The 17,040-nt window shown below is 46.4% G+C and overlaps 1 protein-coding gene across 1 annotated transcript in view; it reads right to left on the reverse strand.

The window, feature by feature from the left end:
* The window catches only part of AGBL4 (AGBL carboxypeptidase 4), a 1,384,112-nt gene that overhangs the window by 45,504 nt on the left and 1,321,568 nt on the right, over nucleotides 1-17,040 (reverse strand). Inside the window, exons 10-11 of the mRNA XM_059898403.1 lie at nucleotides 14,549-14,701; nucleotides 11,890-12,052 (exon numbers count right to left, since the gene is read on the reverse strand). Coding sequence (XP_059754386.1) covers nucleotides 11,890-12,052; nucleotides 14,549-14,701 — 316 coding nt within the window. The remainder of the gene's footprint in view (nucleotides 1-11,889; nucleotides 12,053-14,548; nucleotides 14,702-17,040) is intronic.

A 17,040-nucleotide genomic window follows, 5' to 3' on the forward strand; every position in this document is an offset into this window, starting at 1 on the left:
ATGCAGCCAGTCGGCATCAATTCTGGCAGGAGAACAGTGTGCGGTGGTTGTGCGGGTTGATACATTTGCCTTGTGGGCTAATATGGAGCTTTATAGTGTCAACTAAGATGCCTAAGCCAATTTACCACATAGGGGACCCTGTTCCCCCAAATCAGTACTTCCAAAGGTGCTTTGGATTTATTTGTTTACTGTAAAGACAGAAAATTTTCAATACCTTTGTTCTCAATATAGCCTAAGCCCTTCAAGTGTTCCAGGCATTCATCCATTCCACAATTACTTATTAAACACCTACAATGGGGCTTCCCTGGTGGCACAGTGGTTGAGAATCTGCCTGCCAATGCAGGGGACACGGGTTCGAGCCCTGGTCTGGGAAGATCCCACATGCCGCGGAGCAACTGGGCCCGTGAGCCACAACTACTGAGCCTGCGAGCCACAACTACTGAGCCTGCACGCCTAGAGCCCGTGCTCCGCAACAAGAGAGGCCGCGATAGTGAGAGGCCCGCGCACTGCGATGAAGAGTGGCCCCCGCTTGCCACAACTAGAGAAAGCCCTCGCACAGAAACGAAGACCCAACACCGCCAAAAATAATAAATAAATAAACACCTACAATATGGCAGACAGTCCCTCTCGGTGTCCTTTGGGCTGGTCAGAGACCCAAATCTGCAACTGCTTGGAACAGACTTGGGGTAAAGTCCTTCTACTTTGGGGCCTCTCCCCACATTTGTACAATAAGATAATAGATACACAAGTAAGTGTGTATATAAGTGTGCAAGTGAACTTGAATATACACAAACAGGTTCAAATTTCCGAAGAACCAGCCGGCATTTCTCTGACTGTCAGCTCACAGCCATAATCCTGAGACAATATCAACTATTTTTATCAGCAACTTGGTTTCCATGGAGCCTTGCAGCGCTGCTAGTGAAGGTTGACGGTTATCACCATAAAATAACTTTACAACTTTGTAATTTGTAGCTCTCTGCTGTCAGTAATACTAACAGCATTTCGAATTATGGCTATAAACTTGACAATAGCAGATAAAACCCTTAGAAACCTCATTTTGGGGGGATGTGGGAGGCTGCGGGAAGGTAATGACATTTTGGTTTTCCAGGCCTGGGTAGAAGGTGCGCTTTGATCTGGAGGTGGGAGATGGGAGGGCCAAGGCCGGGTTCACAAAGAGCAAGGCAGCTGAGCTGGGGCACCACAGAGACAGGGTCTGGGTGGCAATACGTCTGGGTGATCAGAGACTACAAACATGTCAAGGCTGGGGGCAGGGGTCACAGACAGTGGGGCTATAGGATGGGCAAGAGCTGGCTGGTGGGTCCCAACCTCTGTGGGGTTTTGTCCTACACGAAAGGAAGGGAAACTGGGCCAACTGTAGAGCAGGGAGGAAAGTAAGACAAAACCTACCAGGCAGAATTGAGAGAGCAGCGCGGGGCATGTTATTGGACTTTTCTGGGCTTGAGTTTCCCTATATGTAAAAGGTACTTATCTCATAAACCCACACACATGTGGTCACCTTATCTTTGATAAAGGAGGCAAGAATATACAATGGAGAAAAGACAGCCTCTTCAATAAGTGGAGCTGGGAAAACTGGACAGCTACATGTAAAAGAATGAAACTAGAACACTCCCTAACACCACACACAAAAATAAACTCAAAATGAATTAAAGACCTAAATGTTAAGGCCAGACACTATAAAACTCTTAGAGGAAAACATAGGCAGAATACTTTATGACATAAATCAAAGCAAGATCTTTTTGACCCACCTCCTAGAGAAATGGAAATAAAAACAAAAATAAACAAATGGGACCTAATGAAACTTAAAAGCTTTTGCACAGCAAAGGAACACATAAACAAGAAGAAAAGACAATCCTCAGAATGGGAGAAAATATTTGCAAGCGAAGCAACTGACAGAGGATTAATCTCCAAAATATACAAGCAGCTCATGCAGATCAATATCAAAAAAGCAAACAACCCAATCCAAAAATGGGCAGAAGACCTAAAAAGACATTTCTCCAAAGAAGACATACAGATTGCCAACAAACACATGAAAGGATGCTTGACATCACTAATTATTAAGAGAAATGCAAATCAGAACTAAAATGAGGTATCACCTCACACCAGTCAGGATGGCCATCATCAAAAAAATCTATAAATAATGCTGGAGAGGGTGTGGAGAAAAGGGAACCCTCTTGCACTGTTGGTAGGAATGTAAATTGATACAGCCACTATGGAGAACAGTATGGATGTTTCTTAAAAAACTAAAAATAGAATACCATATGACCAGCAATCCCACTACTGGGCATATACCCTGAGAAAACCATAATTCAAAAAGACACATGTACCACAATGTGCATTGCAGCACTATTTACAATAGCCAGGACATGGACGCAACCTAAGTGCCCATCGACAGACGAATGGATAAAGAAGATGTGGCACATATATACAATGGAATATTACTCAGCCATAAAAAGAAACAAAATTGAATTATTTGTAGTGAGGTGGATGGACCTAGAGACTGTCATACAGAGTGAAGTAAGTCAGAAAGAAAAAAACAAATACCATATGCTAACACATATATATGGAATCTAAAAAAAAAAAAAAAAAGCTTCTGAAGAACCTAGGGGCAGGACAGGAATAAAGACACAGACGTAGAGAATGGACTTGAGGACATGGGGAGGGGGAAGGGTAAGGTGGAACAAAGTGAGAGAGTGGCATGGACATATATACACTACCAAATGTAAAATAGATGGCTAGTGGGAAGCAGCCGCATTGCACAGGGAGATCAGCTCGGTGCTTTGTGACCACCTAGAGGGGTGGGATAGGGAGGGTGGGAGGGAGACGCAAGAGGGAGGGGATATGGGGATATATGTATACGTATAACTGATTCACTCTGTTATACAGCAGAAACTAACACAACAATGTATGGCAATTATACTCCAATAAAGATGTTTAAAAAAAAAAGGTACTTATCTCAAAGGCCAAAAATCAAATGATCCTTTCTATATCCATCTGTCTGTCTGTCTGTCTATCTATCTATCTATCTATCTATCTACCTAATGATTTGGAAATAAACCTGGAGATCATATCATTTCATCTTCTGATCTAAAGATAGGAAAATTTGGACCCAAAGAGAAAGGAACTCCCCAAACCTACATGGCAAGTTGGAGGCAAAGCCAATCCTGTAATGCAGGGAGCCTGACCCATCTCATGAAGTACATCTCAACATTATTACTTTTACCATTACTACTACTACTATTAATCATTCATTCATTCAGCCAGTCATTCAGTCCCGTTTAGTCGTCTGTTCCCAAAACCCTCTTTTTGAAGCATTTTTTTGTTTATGAATCTTAACAAAGGCTTGACCTTGGCCATCACAAATAGGAACTGGGAAGTACCTGGGTATCTTTCCGTGCCACCCAACAGGTCAGACCTGACTGCTTCCTACTCTTCTGTATAAAAAGTGAAGCTTCCTCCCCAAGAAAGAAAACCCAGGCAGTACTCCCCTCCTCCTGCTAACCACCCCAGCACACATACATATTCATACTCGCTGTCCTATTAGTGAGCCAACTAGCAGATGCAGGTGAAGCCTGCTTCCATTTCATTCATTCCTTCATTCATTCACATTCACTGAGTACCAGGCTTTAGCCAGAGAAGTAAAATGATTTAACCAAGGTCACACAGCTTTATGGGGAGGGGAAGGGCAGAAGGCTGTTCTGGAACTGGGATCTTGACTCCCAGCCCAGCATTCTTTTCACCAACTCAAGGGAAAGCCCACCTTGACTGTGCACACCAAGAAAATCCCTTCCTTCCTTATGACTCTACAATAGCTTGTGGAAAAGCCTGTCTGAAGCCCAGGTCTCTCCCCAGAAATTCCGGCCCATAGAACCATCTGCCTACCAAACTTCTCCATTTGTATGTCACATGAGCCCCCTACACTTAACACATCCCAAACAGAGCTCAGAATATCCCCCTCTCCAGCCCCTTTCTCCAATAGTTGTGTTTAAGTGACTGGAGCCACCGTCCGCCGTGTTGTTCAAGTTGAGAAACTGGGCATCTTCCTTGACTTCTTCCTTCACCTCCACACCCAAGCAATCACCCAAAATAGTCAATTCTACCAGTTAGATAATAAAACATGTTATTAAGGTGGAACTGTCTTAGTCTTGGTTTTGCTGAGATCCCAAGTCTGTAGATACCACATTGCAAAGTGAGGTAGGAAACTATCAGGCAGGACTTGCAAAAGGAAACCAGAAAACCAGATTTGCAAACTTTAGCTCTCCTTCAGGCAAGAGGGCCACTGGAGGGTGCAGTGCCCTAACAGAGGTGAACCCCAGATCACCATGGACTGAGGGAGGACCCATGAACAACCGGCCTGAGCACATGCACTTGCCCACGTCAGCGCTCTCCAGCCCCGGGGCAGGTGTGTCTGAGGAGGCCCACAGGGGACTGCCAGGCCCTCTCAGGGAGTACCAGTCACCCAAGACCTTTCCTACACTTTCCTCCTCTCCCTCATCCTGCTCCACCTTGGAGGGGTAAACATCTAGGGTTAGCCAGATGGGGGAAAGGGCTGGAAATCAAGTTGGGGAAACGGGAGTCTCCTCGAGCAGCCTGTCTGAGACAGGCCTGGGCTAGAGGATGTGGAAGGTTTTACTTTGAAGAGGTTCAATGGCTTTGATTGGACGAGACACAGTCATTGCTGAACTGAGACTGTTTGGTGACCAGAATTAATTAGAAAGCTTTTAATTTCCTGAGAGTGATTAGAAAGTCATGGGGTCTGTAAGAGCTTTTATATCTCTAGATCTAGATGTAGAATCCATACGCATCTATGTGCAGGGTCAATGGGAGACAAAAACTATTTTATAATTGTACGCTGTGAGTGTTTCCTGTTTAATGTACCTGTTACATAGCTCACAAATCTTTCTCCTTCTATTCATGGTCTGGTTCTGCCTATATTTATTTATGACCTGCTGTTTCTGGCCCAGCTCCAACTTCCTTCCAATACTCTGGACGCACATCCTCTCGCTGGCATCGGGGCTTTCTCCTGTATGTCTCCCTCTACCAGGAAGGCGGCTCTACCCTGCTTCTGCTGCCTGCATCCCATCCACCCTGGAGGCCTGAGCCCTAGTCACTCCTCCTCCAGGAAGTCTTTCCTCCCTCTCCTTCTTCACCGCTCCTGCGGGGTGAGACGGCTCCCATGTGCATCCCCAACTAGCAGAGTTTCCCTCTGCCTGATCATTTATCCCTCTGTGCTGCTGTCTCTACCTTTTCCCCTCCTCTCAAAACTGTCTCCTTCTAGGGCTTCCCTGGTGGCGCAGTGGTTGAGAGTCTGCCTGCTGATGCAGGGGACACGGGTTCGAGCCCTGGTCTGGGAAGATCCCACAGGCCGCGAAGCAACTGGGCCCGTGAACCACAATTACTGAGCCTGTGCGTCTGGAGCCTGTGCTCGGCAACAAGAGAGACCGCGATAGTGAGAGGCCCACGCACCGCGATGAAGAGTGGCCCCCGCTCGCCGCAACTGGAGAAAGCCCTCGCACAGAAACGAAGACCCAACACAGCCATAAATAAATTAATTAATTAATTAAAAAAAACAAAAACAAAAAACAAAAAACTGTCTCCTTCTTGAAGGCAGGAACCATGCCTTATTCATCTGCCTATTTCTAGTGTCTAGTGAGTTTTGTGGGATGGATGAGTAAATAAATGGTATCTTCAATGTCTGCTGTATGTTTCAGAGGACCCAGTATGAGGCACATAGTGGGCTCTGAACTGAGACCAAGATAACTAACTGAGTTCTAAAGCTCTGCGTTTTGTCTTGGCTACAGCGGCCATTCCCTTCTCCTAGAGCCAGCATTTTCTGATTTCAAGGTGTCCACATCTATAAGTGTGTGTGGAAAACAGTCTGCTTAGGACCCAAGGTCTCTGTTTCCAATGTTTTTCTCATCCATTATGTCAAAGAGCTATTTCCTTTTGGCTTGTAACCAGACCATAAACAAAGGCCAGAGAAGCTCTGGGTTATTTTATGATTCCAGTTTAGCCTTTCTCTCTCTCTCTTTTTTTTTAAATTGTTTGAACAGAGCATATTTATTACTTGGCAGGCCAGTAAAATGTAAATAAGGTTTGCTGAAGAATGGTCCAAAATTCTCAGGAATTTATCGTTTCACAACAACAACAGAAACAACAAACCACAGGAAGGAAAGGCAAGGGAACTAGTATTTAATGGCACTGAGTATATGCCCAGTCATTTATCCGCTTTCTCCCACGTAACCCTCCAAACAACACTGTGAAGTAAGTAATCATTATCTGCACTTTCCTGATGAAGAAACTGAGGTTAAATAACTGGGTTAGGGTCCTCAGCTAGAATGACAGAAAGCAGAGCTCACACCCACGCCTCTGATCAGAGCTGTATTCTTGCTACAACCTGGACAGAGACCACCAGCCAGGGCAGCAGCCTCTGAGGATGGCTTCATTTAGATCCTGTTGAAAGTTAGAAGTCTTCCTCCCAGAAAATGAACTCCACATCTTTACTCACAGTTTTGCATAAATTTTAGACAGTTCGTAGGCTCTTCTTGAAGCCCATCCATAAAGCCCTCGATTAAGAACCCTTTAACTACAAGAATGAAAATAGCTATCGGCTTGGCTTGATCAATTGTCCAGGACACTTCTGTGCTGATTTTCCCTATTGGACTGAAACTCATGCTCATGGGGTCACTCAGTCTTAAGACTCATACATAACACAACTGTGGATTCTTGATATCATAAATTCATCTAAACAGGGAATTATAAAATTTTAAATTTTAGAATCAGAAAAATCTTAGAGTATCAGAGCTGGAAGGAACCAGAATACAGACAAATCCACACATAGTTTCATTCTGCAGCTCTGACAGGTAGGAAGTATCAGACACTGAGCCTAAGAGAAGGGACAGGGCCTGCTTGAGGCTACCCAGTAATGGTGACGGAATCAGGATTCAAACCCCTGGTTGCTGGATTCAAACCCCCGGCTGCTGGATTCAAAGACAGATCATCGGGTTGAAGATTCAACCAGTGGAAGGAAAGTCATGCAGTCTGCATGGGGATGAGAAAAGTGGTGACAGAGGAACATTTGTTGAGTTCCTATCAGGTGCCAGGCAGTGCAAGGGGACTGGAGACATATTGCATCTTTTCACTACCCTGATAAGCCTGCAAAGTGAGTAGTATTATTTTTGTTTTACAAATGGGGGAACAGGCTCAGAGTGGTGAGATAACCAGCCCAAGGTCACACAGCTAGGGAAGCATCAGTGTCCATGGCTATATTACCCTGATGTAGTGGGGAGGAGAGCCAGAGAGCAAGACCCTGGTAATGTTTAGCTGGTGCTTTTCCAGGGAGAAAAATTAAACTGACAGATACATATGTTCTGGAAGGTGAGGAGGTGGACACTCTTGTGGGCCTTGGTGAAATATCTCTCAGGATTCCCCACCTCCCCTAGCCCTTCTCTGGTCTTCCTCTCACCCAGCATCCTCTGGATAGCTAATCTGGCCTTCATGGACCCTGATGCTGGGAAGGGCATACTCTGGATGACAGACATAAAACCCCTCATCGTGGGAACTGCACATACCCACTCGCTGTGTGAACCACATGGCGTTCTGAGGTCCAGGTCCTCCATTACGGTGACCCCACCAAGATCTTTTGCCCCGCGAACCCTACCAACACAGCCCCTGGCCTTTTGCTCTAACAGCCCTGACTACCTTCTTTAACATAAATGCGGGTCCTCATTCATAGTCACGTAAACCTTTTCGATGTTTTAACCAATAGCCGCTTAATATTTAAAGCTTACGGTGCACACTCATGTATACTGTTTCATTTAATCTCCTTGCAGCTCAATGAGGTTGAGTATTACTAGGTCCTCCTCTTACAGACAAGGACACTGAGGCACAGTGAGGCTATATAACTTGCCCATGGTGACACATCCTGTAAATGGCTGAGCCCGGATTCAAATCCAGATTTGTCTCAATTGAAAGTCTGCTCTCTTTTCATGAATATTATTCCCACAGCAGGGGTTAAGAAAGCAGGAAGGTTCCTGGTGCCTTTGTGAAGGTGACGAAGCTTTCCTCAGGGAGGCTGGAGGATTGCTGAAGGGTGGGAAGATGTCGGTGCTGTCATCAGATCCAGGTCTCCTGACTCCCAGTCTAGAGGACACTTCCTCCCAGACCATATTGCCATTCCTATCAGACCATGTAATTTCTTTTTCTGATTGGGACACAGAGCCAGCAGCCAACAAAGATCACAATCTGTCTGCCTGAAATCTCCCTCTGCTAGGAGAGGTTTTTTTTTTTTTTTTTTTTTTAATGCATTTCAAACAAGAACCAGGTTAAATCACACTCATGTGTGTTGAACTGGCCTGCACTTCCCTGGAGAAACTCCAGATTCCTCTTCTTTTCCCCTAGATGACAGATAAGACGGGGTGACCCAACAGCACCGCGGCCTGCCCAGCTCCTGCGCAGCCTTGCTACCCATCACCCTTAAGCCCTTCCAAACGCTGGCTTCTGGTCCCCACCGACATCCCCATCCACTCACTCCCCAAGTCTTCTCAGTGCCACATTCTAAATATTCCACAGCACCGCCCAAGTCTAGGCTTGAGTCATTTCCCACCTGGATTGTCATAACGGCCTCCTAGTGTGGCTCTGTCTGCAGCCTTGGCCCCTCCAATCTAACCTTCCCACTGCAGCCAGAGGGGCTCCCCGCTGCTCTTTAAAGCCCTTCTACTGCTCTCCATTGCCTTCATAGCCCTTACCGTTTAAATTCCTAACGGGCTGCCATTTTGGTCTCATCTCCTGCATCTGAAGTCCTTCAGCCATACCCGACCCCTTACAGCTCCGACAGTCTACCTTCCTTCCTCCCCTTTCTGTCTGCAACGCCCTCCCTACAACGACCCACCCCAAGCAATCTGCCTAATTTCTACTCACTCTTAAAAACTCAGCTTAGATGTCTCTTCCGCTGGGAAGCCTTCCCTGACTTCCGGAAACTGTGTTTGAGTCTCCTCTTACCCCTATATGCAGACATTTTTGTCTTCAGTATGTTCCCTGCTATACATCCCCTGTGCCTAGAACTTTACCTGGCTTATGGCAGACCCTCAATATATATATTTAAATGAACATTTCCCATGGCTCTCTGGAATTCCTGCACCACAGAACTTACCCCACAGATTATAGCTGCCTCTTTCCTTTTCTGGCTCCCCAAGCAGACCAAAAGCTCAGTGAGTCAGGGACCACGCCTTCTTGGTCAATATTTTACCCCAGTGCCTAGTAGGATTCCTGGCATGTGCTAATGGTGTACTTACTTTTGATGACTGAGGATTGGGTGTTGAGGAGAGGAAACCCTGGGCCTGGGCCAAGGGAGGGGCCTTCTACCGAGAGAAACATTTGCTTCTAACACAAAAGCATGTTGGAGGTGCTGAGATAGGGTAGGAGAACCCATCAAACTGGACATCAGAAATCAGCCACAAACTAAGTGCAGGCCACACCTGGCGGGACCCTTCTCTCATTGAGGTAAGGCTCACATGTGGGATGCCTTTGGTGCGCATGCTCAAACTCTTCTTTCAGACAACTCCCTCTATCTCCTTTGCCACCACATCAGGGGTGAGCTAGGCAGGGGCAGCACGGAATGTGCGTATGCGTGGAGCACAGGAGTTAGCGGATCCTGGGGAAGCAATGGGCCGCACACCATCGTGTGTGTGTGTGTGTGTGTGTGTGTGTGTGTGTGTGTCTGTGTGTGTCTGTGTGTGTGTGTGTGGCACATAGAGATGGCCAGGACTTTGGAAACCAAGGGTCCTCTGCAGCAGAGCAGAGCCTACTCCATTGGCCGGTGAGCCAGGTAGTTATTAAAGCAGACTTCAAGGTGACTGTCCCAGTCTTGGTGACTGGGCGGGGACTCTCCCTCAGTTCTTACCACAATCTCTCCAGTGAGGTACTGGATCTGGAACACTGGTCTAACACCTCGTCTGACTACTGCTTGCCCCTCCCTCTGAGGCCATCACCCTGCCCCCATGTTCCCAGCTAGGTTACTGGACCCCCCAGAGCCACGAGGGTGCAACCGACTGTGTGGACTAGTGCTAAGTCACGTCTCGACCAGAAAGGAAGTTTTCCTGCATAGAGTGTGGTAAGAACTCCACAAACACTCCCCAAGGGTTGAATCAAGGCGAAAGGAGCACTTCCACTTCTGGGGAGAGAGAGTTTGTATATAGAGAGTTAATACTATCCTTTCCCTTTCTTTTCCATCAACTATAATTCTCTCTCTGAGAAAACTAAAAGTGTTCAGAAAGGAGAAATGGGTCAATCCAAAAACAAAAAGTAAAGAAAAGCAGAAACTGTCACAATCTGTCACAACCCTTATGTACTGACCTTGAAATGAAAATCAATACTCAGGAAACTAGAATTACTAAATAGTCCCTAAAAAATCAAGCAAGCTAGAAAGCGACCTCTAATTTCATCATGACAGGCTTGGGGGTTCTCGGGGACATTTTATGAGGAAGCCAAGAGGAAAAGCGAGTTGGCAAAGGAAACGCAAAGGCAGAGAGAAAGATGCACAGAGGATGAGCAGGAAGGCGGGGAAGATGGAGGGAGGCTAAGGGGAGAGAGAGAGGAAAGGATGGTGGGGAAAGGAGAGAAGATGGAGGAGGGGAGGGAGGAACACATCACATGAAGTAAGGAGAGAAAAACACAAGGCGGGAGTTGGGGGGAGAGACAGAAGGAGAGGGGGATGGGGACTTCCCCGGTGGCGCAGTGGTTAAGAATCCGCCTGCCAATGCAGGGCACACGGGTTCGAGCCCTGGTCCGGGAAGATCCCACATGCTGCAGAGGAACTAAGTCCGTGCACCACAACTACTGAACCTGCGCTCTAGAGCCTGTGAGCCACAACTACTAGCCTGCATGCCACAACTATGGAAACCCGCGCGCCTAGAGCCCATGCTCCGCAACAAAGAGAAGCCACTGCAATGAGAAGCCTGCTCACCGCTACGAAGAGTAGTCCCCGCTCACCACAACTAGAGGAAGCCTGTGTGCAGCAACGAAGACCCAACGCAGCCAAAAATAAATAAATAAATAAATTTTTAAAAAAAGTAGAGGGGACAAGGCAGGTACAGACAAGCAAAAGGCAAAGTAGTGCACAGAGGGAAGACAAAGGGTGGGAGCAGGAGCACGGAGAGATGGAAGTCTGCTCTGTAGACCAGACTTATGGTTGCCAAGAGGGAGGGGGAGAAGGAGAGGGAGGGACTGGGAGTTTGGGGTTAATAGATGAAAACTATTACATTTAGAATGGATAAACAGAAAGGTCCTACTGTATAGCACAGGGAACTATATCCAGTCTCCTGGGATAAACCATAATGGAAAAGAATATAAAGAAAAGAATGTGTATATGTGTATAACTGAGTCACTTTGCTGTACAGCAGAGATTGGCACACCATTGTAAATCAACTATACTCCAATAAAAAATTAAAAAAAAAAAAAAGAGAGAGAGAGAGAGAGACATGTTCAGGGTGAGAAGGAGGAGCCAAGACTGTCGAAGTCTTCCTTAGCAGCCCCGGGATGAGCATCTGACCTGTGTACTTACATACTTTAGATGATGGATGACTCACTCCTTTGTGAGGGGACAGAGGGGAGAGAGAGATGGGAACAGCACAGATATGGGTAGGCCATGGGTCCAAGTGCCCGAGGAAGACCTGAGGCATAGCAGAGGCAGATGGAGGGGGGTGTCCCTTAGGAGGGCAGCGAGCAAACAGGACAATCCAGAGGTGACACCAGCAGAACCAGCCATGTCCATCCTCACCCCAGAGTCTCAGCCCTCACCTGAGTTGGAGACCAAATTCCTGACCTGCTTGGTAAATCCTGGCAGACTTGGGTACTTTCAGCTGCGAAGGATACAGGCTTCCTCCGTGTAGGGCACAGCGGCTGTGGTGCCGCCGATGATGTAGCTGTAGAAGGAAACCTCGAGGGTGTAGCAATACGAAGTGTGGTCCAGCAGCCCACCGAGGAAGCGACGGCCGGTTCCTGCTTTCACGGCATCTCGGTTAAAGGATGTGCTGGACTGTGAAAGACAAAGAAGGGAGGAGAGAATCAGGGCTGGACACCTGCTGGCTATGGGACCTTGAGCGAGCACCTCTGGATCTCAGCTTCTTCATCTGAAAAGTGGGATGTGAATCCCACTTTGCAAGATTATTATAAGGATGGATTAAATAGACAAGCAATTAAATGAAAGCACCCAGCACAGTTCTTAGGGCATAGTAACTGCCATTTAACAAAGATTTGTGGAAATTTGAATGGGGACAGATGGAGCAAGGAAAAGTAGACAGAGAATAAGAATGATATTATGATAATCAAGACTGAAATTTGGGCACTGCTTTCAACTTTATGATATTGTTTCCCATATAGTATCTCATTTAGGCTTCACCCCCTCGACAGGGGTGTCATAATGTTTCCCCTCTAAGGTGAGGAAATGGCAGTTCATAGTAAGTGACACAGATCTGGACCAGGACTAAGTGACTCCAGACACCCCAATCCTCCTTCATAAAGCTCCCCCTCCGTTAGGGACAGCTGAACTCATGCTCAGTGTCACCAGAGCACAGGGATCACGGCTCTTCTTTACTTGGGTGTCTACTACCCCCATCACAGTGGATAGAGAGGAAAGAGCCAGCAGGTCCGCATTGCAAGTCCTCTCTTCAAAAGTGTGTGAGATGTTAGGCAACTAGCCTTATTGGTCTGAGCCTCAGTTTCCTCATCTGTAAAGTGGTGGTAAAAATCGCATCTCTTTTACAGAGCTGTGAGGGTCAGTTCACTTGTGGTTAGAAGGGCTTTCTATGCTAACCCATGGAAATCGCAGTAAATGAAGAGCCTGGTTTTAATAAGAGAAGGCATGTCCTGTTCAGCAGAATATAACAGAAGAAGGAAAAGGGGGTGGGGAGGAAGAGGGAGAAAGAAAACAGCAAAACAAGACAGATATAGAGACACTGAAAGAAAGAGAGCTGTGTGTATGTATGTGTGCGCGCATTTTGACGTAAAGGAAAGGATCAGAAAATTAGAGTGTCAGATCAGAAAGGACTGTTGAAGTTGAAGCTCATGTAGTGAAATCCAACTCTCTCATTCTAGAGTTGGGTACTGAGGGTCGGAGAAGAGGGGAGACAGAGGCTGGACTAGGATAGATGACCTTGACCCAAGCCCTAAGCTCTTAAGGAGGCTGCAATGCAGGAACTCCATCAGGCAAGGCCAGAAATAAAGCTCCTAGACTACACTCTTTTTGTAGACCCTGGAAACCTCACCCCTGTGAGGGTCTCTGAAGTCTGTGGCCCAGCCTCCTGGAGAATCACAGTCTCCCAGGGTCTCTTCCAGAAGATCACACTCTGCTCTGAAACTGGAGTGGTTTCAAAAAGACAAGCGTTGGCCATCCTCCAGAGATTTCCACAGAAATAAGCATATGGCTGTTTTCATCCCCGAGCTACTAATGAGGAGCCATCTCATTCTACCTGTTTCAAATGCTGAGGGACCTTGCCCTAGATACCCAACTTCTCTGGGCTTTAAGTGTCTCTTGGGTATAAAGTGTTGGATTGGGCTAAATAATCTCCCAGTTCCTTTCCTGGTGGGGCATTCCAAGATTCTGAGATTCAGAGTGCATCTTACCTCATGGAGAAATTCATCCTCTCTCCACTAATGCCTAGGCCTGAAGCAACGAGCAGGCATGTTTTCAGCTCATCAACTTCAAAAATTGCCACGCCCTTTGTGGGCCTCTCCCCCTCTGGCCACACGGAAATAACAGGCCTCAGAGATTTCGTATCAAAACAAAGAAAAATGTGCAAAAACTCTTTCCCAAGTTTGCTTCCACCACAGGCTGATTCCCCTCCTTATCTTCCCTGCCATTTCTCAATATTACTTTTTGCTGCAAATTATTCTATCTGCCAGTCCACAGCCTCTCCGGTCCTTCCTGGCGTGTAAGGGGGTAGTAACAACAGTCTCTGGAGTCTGTTGAGATCTTTACTGCCTGCAAAGTACTTTCATATCTATTACTGCATCTGTCCTCCCAGGAAGTTATGAGGCAGGCAAGACAAAAAAATTATCACCCACAAATTACTGACAAAGAAATTGGGGCCCAGAAAGGGCTATGGAGGAAGAGGATGGTGGACATATGACCCCCGTCAGCAGACATGTTAGGTTCCTTCTAAGAGAACGAAGGCCAAAGGTCTGTGAAAGCAGACCCTGGGCCGGGGCCTGGCACTGGGAGATGCTCAGTGAGTTTCTTCTCTTGTTAACGCTGGAATCAGATCAGCGAAACAAATGCCAGCTCCTCAGACAAACCAAGCGCTGTCTTTTCAGAGAGTCTCCCTCCCTGATGGGTGATCAGGGGCTTGCAGGTACGGGCAGAGCTTGTTTACCTGTATCTTTATCACCCATGCAAGACCCAGCGCAGAGTAGGTGTTCTGTGAAGGTTAAACCAAACTGAAGTGAGTGAGGCGAAAGACAGGGAGGCGATGGGAGGTGGGGGGCGGCTTGGGGAGGGAAGCTGGGGCTGCCTGACAGAGAACTCTCCACTCACGTAGGAGAAGTCCTCGGCATTCTGACAGAGGAGCTTGGGGAAGACGGCCTGCCTCTGGAACCGTTCCTCATCTTCAAAGATGTTGCCATACATGAAGCCATTCATCATGGTGGAGTGGGCGTGGATGTCAATATAAAACTCCAGGCTTGTTTTCTGTTGAGAGAAAGGATAACAAATGAGACATCGGGGCCACTGAGTTTGCCTTAAACACACACACACACACACACACACACACACACACACACACACACACATTTCCTTGTGAGCTAGCCCTATGTCTCCTCAGATGTAGCAACTATCTGCAATGTGATTGGAGGGGTTGAGAGTAGCAAGGATCAATTTCTCCTTACTTCTATTTTTTTAATAAATTTATTTATTTTTAAATTTTTGGCTGTGTTGGGTCTTTGTTGCCGCGTATGGGCTTTCTCTAGTTGTGGAGAGCTGGGGCTACTCTTCGTTGCAGTGCGTGGACTTCTCATTGCGGTGGCTCCTCTTGTTGTGGAGCACGGGCTCTAAGCGTGCGGGCTTCAGTAGTTGTGGCACGTGGGCTCAGTAGTTGTGGCACGTGGGCTCTAGAGCGCAGACTCAGTAGTTGTGGCGCACGGGCCCAGTTGCTCCACGGCATGTGGGATCTTCCCAGACCGGGGCTCAAACCTGTGTCCCCTGCATTGGCAGGCGGATTCTTAAGCACTGTGCCACCAGGGAAATCCCTCTCCTTACTTTTAACACCATCCGCCTTCAGGGTCTCAGAGCACCACCATTAGCAGCCATCTTTAGAGGCCTTCTGAAGTAATGCTACCTACCCAGAACAGTTAATACATTCATGACTAAAGGCATTAGCAGAATTTGTTACTCTGATTGATGAGAAACACCTTCAGGTGACATAATTGTATTTAAATTGGGCCTGCTAAATGGTTTTGCCCCAAGTGGGTCATTTCTAGCTGAGGGAATCTGGGGTAAATCATGTACCCGCTTGTAAATTTTTATTTGAAAAATGGGTATTTTAATCCCAACCTCAGAGAGTTAGAGTGGGAATCCAACTCAGCGATAATCATTACTATCATTTACTGCATAGTTAATGCATGCCAGACACCATTCTGGGGGCTTTACATAGGACATCTTAGTTCATTCCTTTATTTAACCTCATTTCATGATGGCACACCTACTCTTCAATAATACATAGTGTATGGGAACAAATAACCTTGTTGTCTATAAAGGTAATTGTGACTCGTCTTTCTCTGCTCTCTGCTCACATGTATTTAAGGCACTCCCTAGCTTGATGTAATGTTATTTGTTAACCTTCTCGACTATGAGCTCCCCGAAGGTAGGGGGATTGTCTGGAAAGCGGCCAGTGCCTGTCCGTGAAGGACGCTCGGTAGCCAGATGCAGAATGAATGAATAAACCACCCAGAGGGATCATTCCAGACACTGCAATAGACTGCCAGGAATGGGGGAGTTTTCAGGCCCTTAGAACTTCAATGTCCCTCAAATCTGACTTTCTCTTCCTATATATCTGTCCTTTCTGAGAGTAACATGGGAATAACTGGGGCTGAAACCCAGGTCTCCTGACCCTTGACACAGTTAATGTATCACCGTTAATGGGTAACACTAGAAACAGCCAAGGCAAGACCTGGCCACCTTTCCATCTGCTTTCTAGCCTGTAGTCCTGGGAAAGAAGAAAAATCCAGGCTTAGAAGAATTCTCCCTCCTTGGGACACTTTCAAACGAAGTTAAGACCAAATGAAAACCATGTTGCTTCTAGAATGTGGGCCTCATGACTGTCATTTCATTTGCCTCAGACTTGGAGTGAAAAATCATGTCTTGCTGAGCTCCCAGTTCTCTGGGTGGCGTAAGCTGCCTTCTGAGAGATACAAGATGCAGAGCTCTGTGTGATATTAAACTCATCATTTTCAGCTTTGGAGGTGGAATATGCAGTGAATCAACAGGAGCCCTATAAAAGTCATCTTTGTAATTTTATTTTCTTCAATTGTCTGTCTTTTCCTCTGAGCTTTTGATGAGCTGCAGAGGAAAGGAGGTGGTAGAGAGATGACTTAAGAAATGGGTAAGGAAAAACTGCAGTTTATATCTCTGGATGTGGGAGCTATTAGAAACCAGTTTCTCTGACATTTCCCAGATCAGCTCGGAGTGGGGAAGTTTCGTGCTTAAGGTCAGCCAGCAAGTTAGTGAAGGAATAAGAATTAGAACCTGATGTGTATAAAATTGATGAGTGATTAAAAAAATAATAATTAAAAAAAAAATAAAGAGAATAAAAAAAAAAAAAAAGAATTAGAACCTGGCTCCTCCGAAAACCAGTCTGGAGTGGCTTCCACTGCCCCATCCTGACACCTGGCACCTAATGTGATTTTACTTTAAATAACCGTAAAGTGAATTATATTGATTGATTTACATGGTTCAAAAATCAGTAAGATATGAAAGAATTTACAATGAACAATATCCCTTCTACCCCTGTCCTCCAGGCACCCAGGCAAACT

The sequence above is a fragment of the Balaenoptera ricei genome, chromosome 1, assembly GCF_028023285.1.
Source record: "Balaenoptera ricei isolate mBalRic1 chromosome 1, mBalRic1.hap2, whole genome shotgun sequence".
NCBI classification, from domain to species: domain Eukaryota; kingdom Metazoa; phylum Chordata; class Mammalia; order Artiodactyla; family Balaenopteridae; genus Balaenoptera; species Balaenoptera ricei.